Source organism: Pipistrellus hanaki (assembly GCF_964339955.1).
Source record: "Pipistrellus hanaki genome assembly, chromosome: 15".
In the NCBI taxonomy this organism is placed as follows: domain Eukaryota; kingdom Metazoa; phylum Chordata; class Mammalia; order Chiroptera; family Vespertilionidae; genus Pipistrellus; species Pipistrellus hanaki.
Window position 1 is genome coordinate 39,590,200 of NC_140517.1, and position 19,220 is coordinate 39,609,419.

At 53.4% G+C, this 19,220-nt stretch overlaps 1 protein-coding gene across 16 annotated transcripts in view; it reads left to right on the forward strand.

Moving 5' to 3' along the window:
• The first annotated feature begins 15,496 nt into the window (after positions 1-15,496).
• Positions 15,497-19,220, forward strand: part of POU2F2 (POU class 2 homeobox 2) — a 76,948-nt gene continuing 73,224 nt past the window's right edge. For 15 of the 16 annotated variants that reach the window (XM_084905274.1, XM_084905276.1, XM_084905288.1 and 12 more), the window contains exon 1: positions 15,497-15,644. In XM_084905274.1, the coding sequence (XP_084761400.1) occupies positions 15,608-15,644 (37 nt within the window). In that variant the 5' untranslated portion in view covers positions 15,497-15,607. The remainder of the gene's footprint in view (positions 15,645-19,220) is intronic. The other variant, XM_084905286.1, reaches the window with a different exon arrangement.

The window sequence follows — 19,220 nt, forward strand, 5'->3', positions numbered from 1 at the left end:
CATTGGTTGATTCTAGTATTCTAGTCCCCGACCGGGGACTGAACCGAAATCTTGGTGTTTTGAGACGATGTTCAAACCAACTGAACTACCTGGCCAGATACTTGACAGTAATAATTTCTTTAACTTTCTAGTTTTACAGCACTTGATTTTATAGTTAATTTTAATCTCTTTTTGCCCTTGACATCAAAGGCATAATAAAATATGTTTACTGTTGTGTCTGGTTTCTTTTGCTCAATGTGCATGAGTTTCTTCCATGAGTTTATTTTTAGTTGAGTCATTTTTATGAACATCCCTCAAGTAGTCCATGCATTGCCCTGTTGAGGGACATTTGGGTTGTTTCCAATTTGAGGCTGTTAGCCAAGTGGTAGAGCCAGGATTCTAACACAGGACTCTTTGGGTCCCAAATGAAAACGATCTGGTTCTTATCACAACCCAATACTGCCTCCTGTGTTTAAAATCCAATACTTACACTCTGATCCCAGCACCTGCCTTCCAGGCCGGCACGCCCTTGCTACCTTCTCACTTGTAACCTCAACCTAGAGAGAGCTGCACCCCCTTGATCCCTGTGAACATTCTTCTGCATGTTTCTTGGTGAACAAATGCTTCTGTTGGGATATACCTTGAAGTGGAATTGCTGGACATGGGTACAAGTATGTTCAGGTTTGGTAGATACTGCCTGTTAGTTTCCTAGGGCTGTTATAACAAATTACCACAAATTTGGTGGCTTAACACAACAGAAATGTATTTTCTCATAATCCTGAAGACTGGAAGTCTAAAACCAGTTTCACTGGGCCAAAATGGAGTTGTCAAGAGGCCCATGCTCCCTTCAGTGGCTCTAGGGAAGAATTCGTTCCTTGCAACTTCCTATTTCTAGTGGCTGCCAGCAATCCTAGGTTCATGGCCACATTACTTCAACCTCTGTCTCTGTGGTCACATTGCCTTTCTGTGTCAAATCTTCCTTAGCTCCCTCTCATAAGGATATATATGTGATTGCATTTAGGGCCTGCCCAAATAATCCAGGCTAATCTCAAAGTCCTTACTTTAATCACATCTGAAAGTCTTTTTTGCCACATAGGATAACTCATAGATTCCAGGATTAAGCCATGGACATCTTTTTGGGGGACATTTTTCAGTCTACTATACTCATGAACGTTTTTTCTGAAGTGTTTATACCAGTTTACTCTCCCACCAGGACTGAACGAGAGTTCCCTTACTTCACATCCTTGCCAATATGGTATTATCAGACACTTTAATCTTGCCAATCTGACAGATGTGTGGTAGTATATCATTATGGTTTATTTTTTAAAATATATTTTATTTAAAAAATATATTTTAGCCGGGACCGGTTTGGCTCAATGGATAGAGCGTCAGCTTGGGGACTGAAGGGTCCCGGGTTCGATTCCGGTCAAGGGCATGTACCTTGGTTGCGGGCATATCCCCAGTAGGGGGTGTGCAAGAGGCAGCCGATCGATGACTCTCTCTCATCGATGTTTCTAACTTTCTATCTCTCCCCCTTCCTCTCTGTATAAAATCAATAAAAAATATATTAAAAAAATAAAGTAAAATAATATATTTTATTGATTTTTTACAGAGAGGAAGAGAGAGGGATAGAGAGCTAGAAACATCAATGAGAGAGAAACATCGACCAGCTGCCTCTTGCACACGCCCTACTAGGGATGTGCCCACAACCAATGTACATGCCCTTGACTGGATTGAACCTGGGACCTTTCAGTTCACAGGCCGATGCTCTATCCACTGAGTCAAACCAGCTAGGTTCATTATGGTTTATTTTTATTCTCCCTGATGATTAATTTCTACTCATTTTTTAAGACATTGATTTTAGAGAGAGGAAAGATGAAGGAGAGAGAAAGAAACATCAATGATGAGGGGAAATTATCAATTAGCTGCCTCAAACATACCCCCCTACTAGGGACTGAGCCAAAACTTGGGCATGTGCCCTGACCCGGAATAGAACCGTTATCTCCTGGTCCATGTGTCAACACTCAACAACTAAGCCACACCAGGCAGGCAATTTTTGCTCATTCTTTTAAAAAACATGGTTATTGATTTCAGAGAAAAAGGGAAAGAGATAGAAACACAAATGATGAGAATCATTGATTAGCTGCCTCCTGCACACCTCCCACTGGTGATCAAGCCCGCAACCTGGGCATGTGCCCTGACCAGGAATCGAACCATGACCTCCTTGTTCATAGGTCGTCACCTAACCACTGAGCAACACCAGCCAGACTCTGCTCATTCTTGAATGAGGAGTAAGAGATCTTTGGTTAGACAATATTCTAGGTGAAAGAGCATGTATGAAGATTGCAGAAAATATTTATTTGAAGTGAATAAGAGGTGTTTTTTAAGCATTAGGTTATTAAAAGTAAGGACAATGCAGAGATATAAATGGAATAAAACCAGTGGTAAACAAGATGGTCCAATATGAGGCTCTGGCTGCACATGGAGGGAGAGTAGCCAGGTGGGCCTGGCCGCCTGGCAGAAAACAGAGGGACCAAGGGGGTGGGGCTCTCTCTGAGTTGAGGCTACGGGTGGGAAGGCAACAAGGGTCTGCCAGGCCTGGAAGGCAGGTGCTGGGATCCGAGTGTAGGCTATTGGATTTCAAACACAGAAGACAGTACTGGGTTGTAGTTAAAACCAGGGCTTTTAAAATATAAATACTAGTATTTATTTTTAATTATTGATTTCTGAGAGAGACAGAAACATCAGTTTGTAGTTTCAATCATTTATGCATTCACTGGTTGATTCTTGTATGTGCCCTGACGAGGGATACTGGGATATTGTGATGACTCTCCAACCCACTGAGCTACCCAGCCAAGGCAAAACCAGGGCTTTTTAATTTGGGACCCAAAGAGTCCTGTGTTAGAATCCTGACTCTGCTTCTTGGCCAAATGTTTCATCCAGGGAAGTGACTTCACCTTCCCGAGTGTGTATCCTCGCCTTTAAAATGGGCTATTAATACCCACCTTGCAGGTCTTGTGAGAGGTAAACACATGCAACCCATTTGGCACAGCGCCGGGCATTTGCTGTGAGTGCTCAGTGAGTGTTCGCTGTGGGTGATGCACTTCCAGGTAATGACTAAGACCAGGTGTGGTCATGAGAGTGGATGGCTGGGGTGGGATGGAGGTTAGCAGAGATGAGGTAGAAAGAGACCGAGAGGCCAGATCTCTGGATGGATGAACCATCACGGGAGATTAAGAATTCCAGTACCTGCCCTAGATGGTGTGGCTCAGTGGGTAGAACATCAGCCTGTGGACTGAAGGGTCCCAGGTTCAATTCCAGTCAAGGGCACATGTCCGGATTGTGGGCTCGATCCCCCAGTAGGGGGCATGCAGGAGGCAGCCAATCAATGATTCTCTCTCATCATTAATGTTTCTTTCTCTCCCCCTCCCTTCCTCTCTGAAATTAATTTTAAAATAAAACAAAATAAAAAAGAGTCCCAGTAGGGGCAGGATGGCAGGGGCTGGGGTGAAAAATCTGTGAGGAGGCACTAGAGTCTTCAGGAATGAGGGGAAGGGACCAGGGAGCCAACAGATGTCAGTGAGAAAGTGGGACAGGGTGGTAAACCCGAGGACATAAGGCTCAAGGAAGCTAGGTTCTATGAAGTCAGATTAGAGTCGGGGTCTGCCTCACCTGATTTCCCACTGCTCTTTGTATGTCCCTTGGAGACGCCCGCAGTGATCATGTCCTGTTCAGTGACAACTTGTCAACGGAGGGAGCGGGTTTGGCCCCTCCTGCAGTAGCTAGACTAGACGTATGCCTTGGTAAAAGGATTGTTGAATGACTTGGGAGTGAGGGGAGGAGAAAAGTACTGGGTGACATTTAGCCAAGTGGTAGAGCCAGGATTCTAAAACAGGACCCTCTGGGTCCCAAATGAAAAAAAGATCTGGTTCTCATCACAACCCAGTACTGCCTCCTGTGTTTGAAATCCAGTATCCTACGCTCGGATCCCAGCACCTGCCCTCCAGGCCTGGCAGGCCCTCAATGCCTTCACACCTGTAGCCTCAACTCAGAGAGAGCTCCACCCCCTGGGTCCCTCTGTGTTCTGCCAGGCCCCTCCTGGCTTCTCTCCTTCCCTGTGCAGCCAGAGCCTCATACTGGACCATCTGATCTCTCTTGGTAGCTCCTAATAGCCAGGGTCCGTCGGGAAACAGGGCACCAGAACTGGGATTTCGAAGAGAATCTAATGAAGGGGCTCTGTGAAGAGGGGTGGGCAGAATGGAGCAAATCAACAAGGGAGATGAAGGCAGCAGGAAGCTGTGACCACGCTTAGGTCTGCTGGGTGAGGAAAGGACATGGTGGTATTCCTGGAGGCTGGTGAGAGCCCCGGAACATACCTGAGTGGCATTGGAGTTGCCGAGGGCACAGTGGCTGCAGAACCACGGTGCTGACACAGAGCTGGGACTGAGAGGGAAATACCCCTCTGATGTGCCACTGGTGCTTTCCGGGGTGACCACATAGTAGTCGGAGGGCAAGGGAGCCTGGGTGATGCTGTCCATGCGGGTGGAGTAGGGTGGAGGATGGGCTTGGACCAGCACTTCCTGGTTTCCCTTCCACCCTGACCTTCTGCCTCGTCGGTCACTACATCCCTAACCTGGGCCCATGTGGTTGAGATTGGCAAAGAGGTGCGTGTGGGACCCACTTCAACTTCCTGGTCAGCCTCCTCAGTCACTGCTCTGCCCTGAATATCCCCCAATCCCACCCTTTCAGTCCCAACAAGTGATTTCAAGGCTAATAAATGTAGCCTAATCAACGTTCTCCAACTTCCCATTGAAACCCACACCCAGATTTATGTCACTTCCCCAGGCTCTGTTTAGTCCAGCCTCCCCAGCACTCACCCTGTCAGGACTCCTAGCATATTACTCCATCATTCTTCCCTTTCCTGTTTCAACAGCCCTTCCTTCTCAGCCTATAAATTATCCAAAATTTTACCACCTTCAAAACTAACAAAAAAAACCTCTGCTTCCGTTTACTCTGTGCCTGTCCTTTGTTCCCCTACTCATTTCATCCAACATTTTTGTAAAATAAGTATGAGTTAGTGTACTTTGGCTGCAAGCAGCAGAGACCCACTCTTGCTAATTTGAGGGGCCGAGGAATTGACGAGAAGGTAATGAGGATGGCTCCCAGGATGGAAGGAGCCGCCGAAGAACAGGCTTGGGGAAGGCCCGGAACCAGGTTTGTGGGGGGATGGAGACAGCAGGAAGGAATGGCCGTTTCCTCAGGGTCCTGGCTGCCACATGAATCAGCTCTAACCAGTCCGGGCCTCCTGCCACGTAAGCTCATGACTCAAATTCCAGGGAGAGCTTCCCATTGGTGCAGCTTGAGTCATGTGACCTCCCCTTGGGCTGTGGACAGCTGGGCACCCGGATGGACAGTCTGAAGGAACAGTATCTAGGGGTGGGCTGTGGGTAGCTGCTCAGAGGAAAATCGAGGAGATGTCATAGACGATGGGATGTGGATGCCGGGCAGGCAGAAACCACAAATGTCTGCAGAGCGCTCCTGCTCACCAGCCTCAGCCTTCCTCCCTCACTGGAGTCTCAGTTCAATGAAACTACTGGAACCCAGCTTGTTAATGACCTTGGCCAAATCTAAGGACAATTTTTTTTTGTCTTTATGTGCAGTTAACTCCACTGACCAGGCCCAGTATCTCTCTCTTGAAAATCTTTCCTCCCTTGGCTTTGGCATAACAAAGTAACCCAAAACTTAGCATCTCAGAACAACAAACATTTATTATCTCATAGTTTCTGCAGGTCAGGGACCCATGAGCTCCTCGGCTGAGGGGCGCAGTCTTAAGGATTCAGTTGTACGCATGGGGAGATAGCAGGACATAGTTTCCCCCAGGGAGAGAGAGAAAGACAGAGAGAGAGAGGAGAGAAAGACAGAGAGAGAGAGAGAGAGAGAGAGAGAGAGAGAGAGAGAGAGAGAGAGAGAAGAAGAAGAAGAAGAAGAAGAAGAAGAAGGAGGAGGAGGAGGAGGAGGAGGAGGAGGAGGAGGAGGAGGAGGAGGAGGGATCTCTTTTCTTCCTTCCTGGCTGGGTTGGCTCAGTGGATAAAGCATTGGCCTGTGGACCAAAGGGTCTCGGGTTCGATTCTGGTCAAGGGCATCTGGTCAAGGACTTGTACCTTGATTGCAAGTTCCTCCCTGGCCCAGGGCTGCAAAAGAAACAAAAATACGAATTCAGTGTGCTGGGACACAGACCCAGTCTTGGGAAATTCTTGAGTTTTAAAGGGAAAATAGTTCTGTCCTGGCCAGGTAGCTTAGTTTATTAGAGCATCAACCTGATACGTCAAGGTTGCAGGTTAGATCCCCCATCAGGGCACATATAAGAAGCAACCAATCAGTGCATAAATAAGTGGAACAACAAAGCTTTCTCCCTCTCCAAAATCATTTAAAAAAAAAATAAAGGAGAAATAGTTATTCCAAAGTTAAAGGGGCATTAAACTCAGAGAGGACAGCAGAACAAAAGCATACGTGTGGCAAAGAGCAAATTGTATACAGAGAGGAAGATGCTGCTGGAGAGTCTAGATGGGGCCCAGTCACTGAGCATCTTTTGATCTCAGGGACCACGGGGGTTGCATAAGGGCAGCTTTGCATTTTTAAGAGATGCATTTGAGGAGGCAAGGGTGGAGTTAGGAGAAGTCAGGATGTTGTTGCAATAGCTAAAGGCTGGTGTTACGATATTGGTATCCTGGGAACAGAGCAAGCGACAGGACTCAAAAAGCTTGAGGTAAGTCAAGTCAGCTGGTTTTATGTTTGGATATCAGGGTGGGAGAGATGATGGTCTTATTTCTCTCCTGGATGCCTCGGTGGACAGAGGTGCCATTTATTGAGCTGGGAGAAAATAGGAGGAGGCACTGAACTTATTAAAATAAGTTTTTTATATTTTTATTTCATTTGACTATTTTGTTAATCCTTACCCGAGGATATTTTTTCTATTGATTTTTAGGGGGAGTGGAAGAGAGAGGGAAAGACAGAGAGAAACACTGATGTGAAAGAAACACATGGATGGTTGCCTCCTGCACGAGCCCTGACCAGGATGCAGGCTGGGGAGAAGCCTGCAAGTACATGCCCTTGCCTGGAATCAAACTCAGGACCCTTTGGTTCACAAGCCAACGCTCTATCACTGAGCCAAATTGGCCAGGGCACATTGCATTGTTTTGATTTATTGACGTGTTTGAATCTTTACTGGACAGTGAGCTCTTGAGGGCAACAATTGTACCCTCCACCCTTTGCATACTCAGCACCTCCCATGGAGGTTGTACTTATATAGGTACGCACTCCAGCTGTGTACATTGATGCATAAATGCATAAACTGGACATTTAAGATAGCCTAAGATATGTGAATTGGCACTTTTTTAATTGATTTTTTTAAGGAGAGAGAGAGAGAGAGAGCGAGAGCGAGAAAGAGAGAGAGAGAGAGAGAGAGAGAGAGAGAGAGAGAGAGAGAGAGAGACATGGATGTGAGAGAAACATGGATCAGCTGCCTCTTGCCTGCGCCCCAACCAGGGTTTGTACCTGCAACCTGAGTATGTGCCCTGGCCGGAAATTGAACCTGACACCTCCTGGTGTACGGGATGACATTCCAGTCAATGGAGCAACACTGGCCAGGGCATGCGGTGGTTCTTGACATTGAACAGGAGTTAGCCAGGGGAAGGAGAGTGAGAAAGGCATTCCAGTCACAGGGAATGACATAAGCCAAGGCTGGGAGATAAGAGGAGGCAGATTCAAGGAAGTGGTGGTGGTCTGGTGTGGTTGGAGTACAGGGTGAAGAGTGGGCAGTGACTGGAGGGAAGCCAGATATTGTGAAGGGACTGACGAGTTGGCTAAGGAGTTTGGTGTTCACCTGTCGGCAGTAGAGAGCCCCGAAAGAGTTGGAAGCCCAGGAGTGACTTGATCGGAGCCAGGTTGTAAAACAAGCACCTCAGTGACCAATGGGGAGGGTGGACTGAAGGCTGGGAGGCAGGAGTTGCCGAGGCCTGAACTAAGACATGGCGGCGGGAAAGAGAAGAGGGTTTGAGAAATATTCAGTTAAATTCCATGAAATTACTGTTTTGTAAGAAAAAGCCAGTGGATGTTTGGCGATTTTACATGGTTCATCTTATTAAGGCGGTCAATGCACTGGATGAGATTTCGAGCCTGGCTGGGATGTGAATGTGAGGAAGAGGCTGCCAAGCCAGGAGTTTGTTTTCCCGACTTGTATGCCAGATGGATGGAGAGAGGAAATTCAGGTCTGGGGGGCCGGGTGGGGAGGGAAGGAGTTCTGTTTAGGTTGGATGTGCTGGTCTTGAGGTGCCTTTGGGACCTCTAAAAGATGACTGGATATCTGGGTCTGAACGTTAGGAGAGAGGGGTAAGGTGGAGACAGATTTGGGGATTACCAGAGTGGAGAAGGCAGTTGTGGGAGGGGAGGATTCACTCTCGGAGAGCAACCGAGACCAAGGAGGAGAACCAAAGGGGCGAGCTTTCTTAGGATTATTTGTTTATTTAAAACTATTTTTTAAATTGATTGAACAGAGGAAGGGAAAAGGGAAGAGAGAGATAGAAACATCAATGATGAGAGAGAATCATTGATTGGCTGCCTCCTGCATTGGGGATCAAGACCAAACCCAGCCCAAACCTGTTTGGCTCAGTCTGCGGACTGATTGTGTTTTTTTGTCTGCGGACTAAGGGGTCCCAGGTTCGATTCCGGTCAAGGGCATGTACCTTGGTTGCCGGCACGTCCCTGGTGGGGGGTGTGCAGGAGGCAGCTGGTAGATGTTTCTCTCTCATCGATGTTTCTAACTTTCTATCCCTCTTCCTTCCTCTCTGTAAAAAAATCAATAATATATATATATTTTTTTAAAAAGAACACAACCCAGACATATGCTTTGATCAGGAATGGAACCATGACCTCCTGATTCATAGGTCGTTGTTCAACCACTAAGCAACACGGCCGGGCAGATTTTTAAATGTTATTTATTTATTTTAGATTGAATTGGCTTTATTAAGCGATTCATGAATCAGGCAGCAACAAGCTCCACAAAAAGGATTTTGAAAAGATGATTGTGACCATGTGTTGTAAAGAAGGAAAGCCGAGTAGGATTGAAAAGTCTGTTGGATTTAGCAAGGAGGAGGTCTTCTGGGAGTGGGGACAGCAGCGGGAGCGGAGCTCTGGAAGGACAGTAAGCCCGGCCCTGGGACTTTTTCGTCCTAAGTAATACACCACTCTAGCCACCAGGGGGCAGTGGCTACACGGAATCCAGGTGGGAGGGATGCCCTGGGGCGAGGGAGCTTGTGGGTAGATGTGCAGGGACAAGTGTCAGTCTGTTGCATAGGCTGCTTCCTAGTGAGGAGAGCCCCCGGGAAGGGGGCAGAGAGAAATTCTGGAAGGGGGGAGAAAGAAGCTATTACGTGGGAGACAGGAGCAGACCAGAAATCCCCAGTCCTGTCTTGTAGTTTCCCTCTTGTGGGCCTTCGGGGTGCAGGTGGGGCTTACTAACATGAGTACCCAGTAGTCATAGGGTTTGCATTTTGGACCTTGCTTCTCCTGTCTCATTTCTTGATAGTCCTACCTTGCATTTTGTGAGACTTACTGACTTTTTAAAAACAATGTTTTTATCGATTTTAGAGAGAGAGGAAGGGAGAGGAAGGAATAGAAACATTGATGAGAAACATCAATCCTCTGCCTCATGTGTGCCCCCATGAAAATGCCTCTCCTCGACCCCCATCGTTCATGTTTTATCTCAGACATCACTGCCTTTTATTTTATTTTATTTTTATTTTAAAAAATATATATTTTGTTGATTTTTGTTTTTACAGAGAGAAAGGAAGAGGGATATAATTAGAAACATCAATGAGAGAGAAACATCAATCAGCTGCCTCCTGCACACCCCCATCTGGGGATGTGCCCGCAACCAAGGTACATGCCCCTGACCTGAATCGAACCTGGGACCCTTCAATCCGCAGGCTGACGCTCTATCCACTGGGCCAAACTCGTTAGGGCAATTAAAAAAAAATTTTTTTTATTGATTTCAGAGAGGAAGGGAAAGGGAAAGAGATATAGAAACATCAATGATGAGAAAGAATCATTGATTGGCTGCCTCCTGTACAACCCCTACTGAGGACTGAACCCACAACCTGGGCATGTGTCCTTCACTAGAATCGAACCCAGGACCCTTCAGTCCACAGGCTGACACTCTATCCACTGAGACAAACCAGCTGGGGCTAGTTGTTTATTTTTGGTCAGCTTTATTGCAGTACAACTTAAATAAATCAGATTAACCAATTTTAAGTGTACACTTTTTTTATCTGTCACACACACACACACACACACACACACACACACACACACGGCCATGTAACCGCTACCACAATCACGATGCAAAACATTTGCATGGCTTCCCCTAATTCCTTCCTTGGTCCTTCACTACCGTCCCCTCTCATGCCTCGCTCCTTTCAACCACTGATCTGCTTTTCTGTCACTAACGTTTTGCTTTGTCTAGAATTTCATATAAATGGAATCCTACAGTGTGTAGTCTTCTGTGTCCAGCTTCTGTCACTGCTCTGTGTTCCGTCCGTGCCGCCGCGTGTATCGGTGGCTGTGTATTTATTGTCTGTTCTCCCCAGACCAGCTCTCAGTGAGGGAGTCCCTGTCACCTTTGTGTCTGCAGCTTGTGGCACCGTCTTAGCGCACAGCAACCGTCACTTTCCACTTCCCCCTTCCCCCTCTCACCCCTTCCCCTTTCCTAAATGGAATGATCTGGAAGCAGCAGCCTGGGAGGGCGCCTGACCCTGGGCTGTGCATAAGGCAGGGCCCATCTGCAGGACGTTCGGTTTGTGGCCTTCACCTGGCCCTCCACTGGCCCCTCTGTTTGCCTGGCCGGCCTCCTTGGGTTCTTTCTAAGCTTCATCCCGCCACCCGGTCCTCAGCTCTCCACTCCTGCCAAGCCCAGCTGCTGACCTTTGGAAGTCTCTGTCAACCTGAGGCCCGGCCTTCCTCCTCCCTCCCCAGCCTCTCATCTTCTCCTCACACCTCCTCTGGGACCCTCCCCTCTGCCCCTGGGCCTGGTTTGCTAGCTCCTCTGCCTCAGGGCCCCCTCTGGGGGGATGCTGGAGGCAGCTGAGGCCCATCCCAGGGGACCACATTATGATTTTCCTTCCCTTCTTTCTCCTGCTTCCTGCCCCCCCCCCCCACCTCCAACACCTTCCCGTGGGGGGGCCCTTGGGAGAATCTTGAAATTTTGTGCAGACCAGAAAAAACTTTGTCTCTCTTATTTCTTTCCTTTCCTCCCTCCCTCTAGCTCCCTTCTTCTCTTCCCAGGCCCCTTCTTTCTTCTTCTTTGACAACAAAAGGATTTATTGATCAGCTATCATATGTAGTGATCTCCTTGTAATTATGAAGATACTCACAGCTTCTTCTACCCTTCTCTCTTCTTGACACCTCACCCTGCACTTTCTCGGCACTCCGCCATTCTCCAGCCTGTTCCCACTCACCCCTTTCCCCAGTCTCAGCGGCCCCTCCTTTCTCTCACACCCCTTCTCCTCCTGCCTCATTCTCCTCCGCCTGTGTGCTCCTTCCTCACCCACCCTGTCCCCAGCTGCTCTGTCCTTAGGGCCCTCTCCCTCCTTTCTCCCTCCCTCCTCCCTCCCTCCCTTTTTCCTTTCCTCCCTTTCTTCCTTCCCTCCCTAGGTCCCATTCCAGTTCCAGTTCTCTTCTTTTCCCTCCTCCTTCGCCCTTTCCTCCTTTTCCTCTGTGTGCCTCTATTTTCCCTATTTTACCCCTTTATCCTTGAGGTTGTAAGCGAGATCCAAGACTTGTGACCCAGCGCACACACTCACACGGACAGGTGGCCACAGGTGTGTGAACAGAAACATTGCACCAGTGAGATGTGCATCTGTGTGTAGTTACACGCTGACGCGCACACACACACAACTAAATGTATTTGTGGCTTACAAAGCCCTGCACTTAGAATAGGCCAGGAACTTTATGCATTTCTGAGATGTGAACAGGCAGGATGAGGAGGGAGTGAGAGCTGAGCACACAAGTTCATGTGCACAGTAAGAGCGCAAGCATGCACACCCGTAGCCAGAGCGGCCCTCCCCTGGACCCGGCCCCACGCACTCACTCCTCAGAGGAATCAGCGCTTTTCCAATGGGGCTCTTTTAGGAGCACGAAGAGCACACGTGTTTTCCCTGTGTTGTGCTGTGTTGCGTACGTCTTTGCCTGTATCTGGTGTGTATACATGGCCGCCCTCACCCGCGTGGGGTCATGACTCAGGGCTGGGTGGAGCCTCCTGAACAGTTAGGACGGCCTGCACCCCAGGTGCTTGAGTCGCCCCCTGGATCTGCCTCTGGGGAGAACGCGAGGGATGCCAGCTTCCGCTCACCACGGATGCTCGGGTGACTGAGGAACACTGGCCGCCGCGGACAGCAGGCCGCTGCCCTCTGCGTGCTGGGCAGCAAGCACTTCACACGGCTGCCCGTGTGTCAAGTCAGCGCTTCTGGACCCTGAAGACGGTGCTCCCATGTTTAGTGTGTGTCCGTTGTGCACATAATCAGCGCTTACCGGCCATTCTTAGAGGGGATGGGCGCCTACCACCTGCTGTCCTGTAGGCACCAGGGGTGAGTCAGGACTGAACGTTCTGGGCCCGCCCTGGCCCCAGCTTCCCCTCCCACCAGCACCTGGGCCCTGAAGCTCCTCGGATGCAGCACACACACACACACACACACAGGGCGCTCAGGAGCCTGCCAGGGTCTTCATCTCCGTGCCCAGGGCCCCTTCTTGCTCCTGGCCGAGTGGGTGGGCCCTGGGCTGTTACCCCAGGCACCCTTGGGGAGTCCCCTTCTCACTAGTGCGCCCCCTGCCTCTGTGCAAAAGCTCTACCTGTGTCACACTCATTGGGGGCGGGCAGGGGGGGCGCCAGAGCCCGCTCCTGGTCTACCATGTTCCCCCAGGGAGCTCATCTGCTTGGTAGGCGCGGCCTAGGGCACGCCTGCATTCCCTGGTTGTGCATGGGGCGGGGGTCGTGGGGAGCCTCTGGGTGTGGTTCTGTGCCCCCGTAGTCATGCCCTGTGGGTTCGGAGTGCCCAGTGTGTGTGCTGGGGGTGCTGTGCACACGCAGAGCGGGCGGGGGAGTGGCCCGCTCTGTACAGAGGGTCTGAGTGGCCCCTGTCTCTCACCCACGTGCTGCACAGGTGCCTGCGTCTGCTCTGAGTGCACAGGGGGTAGGAGCTGCTTCTCGCTTCTGCTTGTGCTGGGCGCACCGCGTGGGCCCGAGAGGCCGCCGGGCGCAGGAGGCCGCGGGCAGCTCCGAGTCCGCCGTCCCCTCCGCATGGCCTGTGGACTGGGCACGCCCGCGGGACAGGTGTTGCCGGGATGTATCTCAGTTACGCACGGGCAGTGTGGGTCCCGGGAGCCCGTGTGCACACGTGAGCAGCTGGTGATTCTCGTGTTTCTCTCGCGCACATGTCCCGAGGGTCCCCTGTGCCCACTCAATCCACCCGGAGCGGCCGCGCGGGTAACAAAGCGCCCGGTGGCTGCGGCTGCCGAGCCGAGCCCGCGCGGCGCGCCCCCGCGCTCTCCGCCTCCTCCTCTCCTCCCCCCAAACTCCTGGTCTGGGTACCACTGCAAGCCCAGTCCTCCGCCCTGCACCGCCGCGCCCCTGCTGGTGGGGGGCGAGAGCCATAGGCCCTTCCCAGGCCCAAGCAGACTTGCCTCTGTCCAGGGTCCCTTCCTCCCCAGTCCGTCCTCTCCCTCCCCAGCCGCTGGCCGGGCACAGGGAGGTGCTCAGTGACAGGGTGCTGCCTCCTTCCGCCCCACCGGTCTCCTTTCCCCTACCTGCCCTTGCCTCTGGATCCGCCCCTAGCCCCACTGTGACTCTCCTGTCCCTGCTCTCACCCAGCCTGCCCGGTCTACCCACCCTAAACTCTGTCTTTCTGTCCTGCTCCCCTTGCCCCAGTCTTACTCTCCACTTCCCATCTCCCTTTATCTCTTGCTGCCTCTGACTTCCAGCGCCTGTCTCCTTCTCACCATCTCTCTCCATCTCCTAGGTTTCTCCTGTCATGTCTCTTGCAATCTCTGTCTCTGTCTGTCTATGTTTCTCTGCACCACCCTGACTCTCTAACTCCCTCTTTGCTTTCTGCCCATCTCTGGAGTTTCTCACTATCTCTGCAGTTATTTTTGCCTCTTTTTATGTCTTGCCTTCTGTGTCCCTCTTTGCACATTTCTTTCTGTCTGTCCATTTCTTAGGTTCTCTCTCAGAATCCCCATGTCCCCCTCTGTTTCTGTCTACATTTCATGAATTACCTGTCCCCTTGTCTGTCTCTGTTGCTCTGTGTGCCTCTGTCTCTGTCTCTGTCTCTTTTGGTCTCTGACGGTGTCTGGCCCTGGGTCTCCCTGTGGCTGTTTCTGTATCTCTCTCTGATTCAGCGTGTCTCTCCTGTGCCTGTCTCTGCCTCTCTCCAGCTGTGTCTTGCCTCTCCATTCCTCTGTCTGCATGCAGCTCTTTCTCTGATTCTCAGACGCCTGTCTCTCCCGTCTCTGCCTGTGTCTCTGTCCCTTTGTATCTCCTGTGTCTTCTTCTCTGAGATTTCCCTCTTTCTGGCTCCTTGTCTCTCTCTCTGGCCATGGACTTTTCCTCCTTATCTTGTTGTCTCTGTGGCCCTCGGTGCCTCTCTCTGCTTTTGTGTCCCTCTCGTTGCTCTCCACCTCGCTCCCTCGCCCCCGACCCCGCTGTGCGTGTGCCTGTGTGTTTGTGTCTCTGTTAGTCTCTCCCTGCTTCCACGTCCCCCATACCCGCTCCCTTTCCTCCGTGTCTCTGTGTTTCTGGTGTCCCTTTGAGTCTCTGCGTCTTAGGGCCTCTCCCTGCTTTCCAGTTCTGCTCTGCCCCCCACCCCTCTCTCTCTGTCCCTGTGTCTGTTTCTGTGTATCTCTGGGTGTCTCTGTCTCCAGGCATCTCTTTGTATCTTCCCCTGCTTCCGTGTCCTCTGTGCTCCCTGCCGTCTCCCTCTCCTTTTCTCTCTGTCTCTGGAGGTCTTTGGGTGTCTCCGAGTCTCTGGTCTCCTGGTCTCTCCCTGCCATTGAATCCCCCTCTGCTCCCCGCCCTCCGTTTCCCCTCCGTCTCTTTCTGCGTCTCCCTGTCTCTGTGTCTCTCTGTGTCTCTGTGGGTCTCTGGGCTTCTCCTTGCCTGGGTGTTCTTCCCTGATCCCAGCTCCTCTCCCCTCCCTGCCACTAGGTCTGTTTCAGCGTATCTCTCAGTATCTCTCTGTGACTCTCTGTCTCTGCGTGTCTCTGTGGGTCTCGGGCCTCTCCCTGCCTCCGTGTCCCCTGCGCTCCCCGCCCTCTCCCTCTCCCTCTCTCTCCCCCCCTCGCTCTCTCGCTCGCGCTCTCTCTCTCTGAGCATCCTTGGGCCCGGGGTTGCCATGGGGACAAGGTGGGAGCCGGGGATGGCGCGCGCCTGGGCTCGCGCCGGCAGCTCAGGCGAAGAGCAGCGGCCAGAGCAGCGCCAGCAGCAGGCAGCGAGCGGGCGCGGGAGCGGGAGCGGGAGCGGGGGCAGCGTCGGCGGCGGCGGCTCCTCCTCGGCCATCCCCTCGGAGCCGTGCCGCTGACGCGCATGGCGAAGACAGCGGCGCCTACCGATGGGAGCAGCGGTAAGGCAAGGCGGCGCGGCGCAGCCGGGCGGGCGGGCGGGCGGCGGGCAGCCTCCTCCTCTCCTCAGCTCGCCTGCGCGCCGCCCGCCCGCCCTCCCTTCCTCCCTCTCCCCTCGCGGCCCCTGCCCGCCCGCCCGCGCCGCGCTCGCCCTTCCATTTAAAAATCTTTAAAACTTTGCATATTAATATCTGCGCTTTGCATAATCTGACCCGCGCTTTATTGATTGCAAGAAGCTTAATGCAGCCGGCTCGGCCTATTGCAGAGAGCTCCCCGGGCGGGAGCCGCGCGGGCGCCGCGCGCTCCGCTCCGCGCTCCGGCCGCCGCCGCCGCCGTCGTCGCCCCGGCCCGCTCGCCCCGCTCCCCGCGCCCGGCGGCGGGGCTTTGCCCCCTGGCTGGATGTTTCTATAATTTGGGGGCAAGAGGGGGTCGGCTTGGTGCCGGTGGCAGCGGGAGGACCGAAGGCGAGGTGTGCATCAGTGATGGTGGCGGAGGTGGGGGGCTGGGGACGGGGAGAAATAAGGACGGCGGCGGGGCGAAGGCAGTAGGAAACGGGGAGAAGGGGCAGCGGGACGGGGAAAGGAGAGGCGCGGAGCGGGGGCGGCGGGGAGAGGGGAGAGCGGGTCGGCGGAGGAAGGAGCGGAAAGGACGGCGGAGCGAGCGCAGCCGGAGGAGAAAGGAGCGAGGCGAGGAGAGCGCGGGCGAGAGAAAGAGCCGCCGGCCGGGAGCCGCCGGCGCCGGAGAGGGACCGGGCGGTGGGCGTTTGTCGCTGCCGCCGCTCCCAGGCCAAGGAAATAAAGAAAAGGGGGCAAGAAAAAATAATAATAATACCACGAAAAAGACGAACACAAAACGCGTCGAAGCCCGAGCCACCGCGTACAAAAAGAGCGGGCGCGGAGAAGAGGCGCGGCGGCTGGGGCGCGGGCTGGCCCCGGCGCGCTCCGGAGCTGCTCCGGGGGCTGGGCGGGAGCCCCGTTCGGGGGCCTGCGTTTTGGGAAGGGGCGACGGCGGAGAAAATGAAGCCAGAGAGGGTCAAGGCTGGTGATGGTGCCGCCTGTTCCCCCCCCCCCCCCCCGCCTTTCCTGGGGGCTGTGGGGGCCGGCTGAGTGCGATGATGGTGACAATAATGGTTGGTGAGGCTGTCTGAGCTCCGGAGCAAGCAGCGTGGATGGGGGGGGGTGGTGGTGGTGGTGGTGGTGGTGGTGGGGGAGAGGGTGTAGGGAACTAGAAGAGGCTGAGGGGGTGGGAACGAGGAGCCAGAGAAAGGAACGGGGTGTCTGGGGCTGCTGGAGGGTGGAAGTGGGAAGAAGGAGCTGCAGAAGTAGGGCGCAGAGAGATGGGCCGTGGAGCTCCGGGGTCCGGATGGGGATCCAGGGCGGGCCCCGCAGCTCTCTGGGCAAAGTCTGTAACTTGGGGGACCCGCAGCTGCTTCCTCCTGCCTCTTTGCTCCCTTCTCTTTTCTTCTCCCCCTGTCCTCTCTCGCCTCCTGCTTCCCCATCTCCTTTGCAAGATTGGGTTTCTTTTCCTCCCTATTCTCCAGTTTTTCTGTCTCTTCCTGCTCTCAATAAAACCTCCCCCACGACCCCTCCTGCTTTTCTTTTTAAAAAAATCTTCCTTCTCTTGCCCCTTCCCTTTCTTTTTTCTCTCCCCCCCCCTTTCTTTTATTCTCGCTCCCTGCCACTCACTCCTCCGCTCCCGTCCTTTCTGTCCTCGCCCTCGGTGCCATTTGTTCGTCACTTTGGTAGCACCGGCTTTGAATGGGGTACCAGGGAGAGGGGCTCCACGCAAAGACAGGAACCCCCCAAGTTCCCCTAAGCCACACCTCAGTGTATTTCTACTCTCTTTTCCCTGTTGGGGGCTTGGGTCTGCCCTGGGGGGTTCCAGGGCCACCCCCTCTTTCCTCCAGCCTCCTAGCCAAGACCAGCTGGATGCTCGCTGGGGCTGTGGGAGGGGGAGGGGAAGACCTTAAGTGAGGGCTCATGGCTATGGACTCAGCCCCACGGAGAAAGAAGGGTGTGGACAGTGGAGAAAATGGCACGGAGGACCAGTGGGAAGTGAAAGGGGAAGGAAATTGGGGCCAGGGGCCACCTGAGAGGGTCCCCAGAGCATTGGAGGCCCAGGTTAAAAAAAAAGGAAAACCTAAGAGAAAGCTCTGATCTGCTGACCACTCCCCGCTTTATCCGCCCCTCCGGGGGCCCGTGGAGTTGGGGAGCAGGTCTGCCTCTAGAGAAAGACCCAATGAGCTGCTTCGCTTGGTGGCTCTCCGTCCCTGGCCGAGCTGCCAGGTACACGTGCCCCCCCTGTTCGGGGCACGGGGGAGGGCGCAGCATCAATGCGCAGTGTGCAGAGTCCACCATGGCGGCCGCGCGTGTGCACAGGGCCTGTGTGAATTGCGAGCGGCGTTCAGGACGGGCTGGCCGCGCGCTGGGCTCGGGTGCCCTGGCAGAGTGAGGAGCCGAAGGTGTAGAGTCAGGACACGTGTGCTCCACGGGGGGCTGGGTATCGGGGTCCCCATGGTAGGCAGTACGTGTGCAGGAGGGAGTTGGTGTGCATTCGTACCGGTCTTCCCTTGTCTGGATGTTCACGGAGTCCTCGCCGCACGCACCCGCGGCAGGCACCCTTTGGCTGCGCGTGTGGCGGGCGTCCACACGTGTGCAGGTCTGTGAGCCGTGTCTGGGTCGGTGGCGGGTGTGTGGATCTGGATGTGCCGCATGGGTAGAGTAGAGGCTCTGCGTGCATGTACTAAGTCTGGACGTGGTGTGTGCCCGTGAGGATACACGTTAAATAAAGCCACATACGTGAAAGCACCGTCTCTGCACAGAGCTGTTCTTCTTGCCGTTCCTGTTCTTGTTCGGTGCCTCTCTGTGTGTCCTGGGTCCGAGGGAGGGAGGTGGGCTCGTGCGGCAGGGCCTGGGTGCGGGGATGAGCGATGTGCACAGAGGTCGCAGGGGCATGGGTGGGCTTGACAGCTTGCTCGCACGGCAGCCTTGAAGCGGGGTTCGAGGAAACGAAACCTCGCGCGGCTCTGCCCTGGTAACACAGCGTTCCGCGCCAGGGCCACAGGCAGGCTCTCCAGCTGCTAGGGACAGGATCCTGCGCCTGCGCCCTGATATCGGGACAATGCTGGACCGAGGCCCATTTGTGCCTGTCGGAGAGGTCCAGATCCCCGTCTCCCTTCGGCGGCTGGCCAACCTTCTGGCTGGTTGCTATGCTATCTTGGGGGGTTTTGGACACCTCACTTCCCTCTGCCAATCTTTACAGGGAAATTGGGGTGTCTGTGGCAGGGGCCATTGTAGGGAAAGAACTCAGCCACACTGAGAGAGAGAAAGAGAGAAAGAGAGAGAGAGAGAGAGAGAAAGAGAGAGAGAGAGAGAGAGGAGCCTATACATCCTAAACAGCACGCTGGCCAGATTTTTTCCCCAGTGGGTCCATCGGCGGCCACCCCAGGCCACCTTCATTGTGATTCACACACACTGACTCCCGAAGGCAGGGGCCCGAGGGTAGCACCCCTCCCCACATCGCAGAGCCTGTCTCAGTCCCTCACTGGCTAGAGCTTGTCAGGGTCCTGGTACGTAATC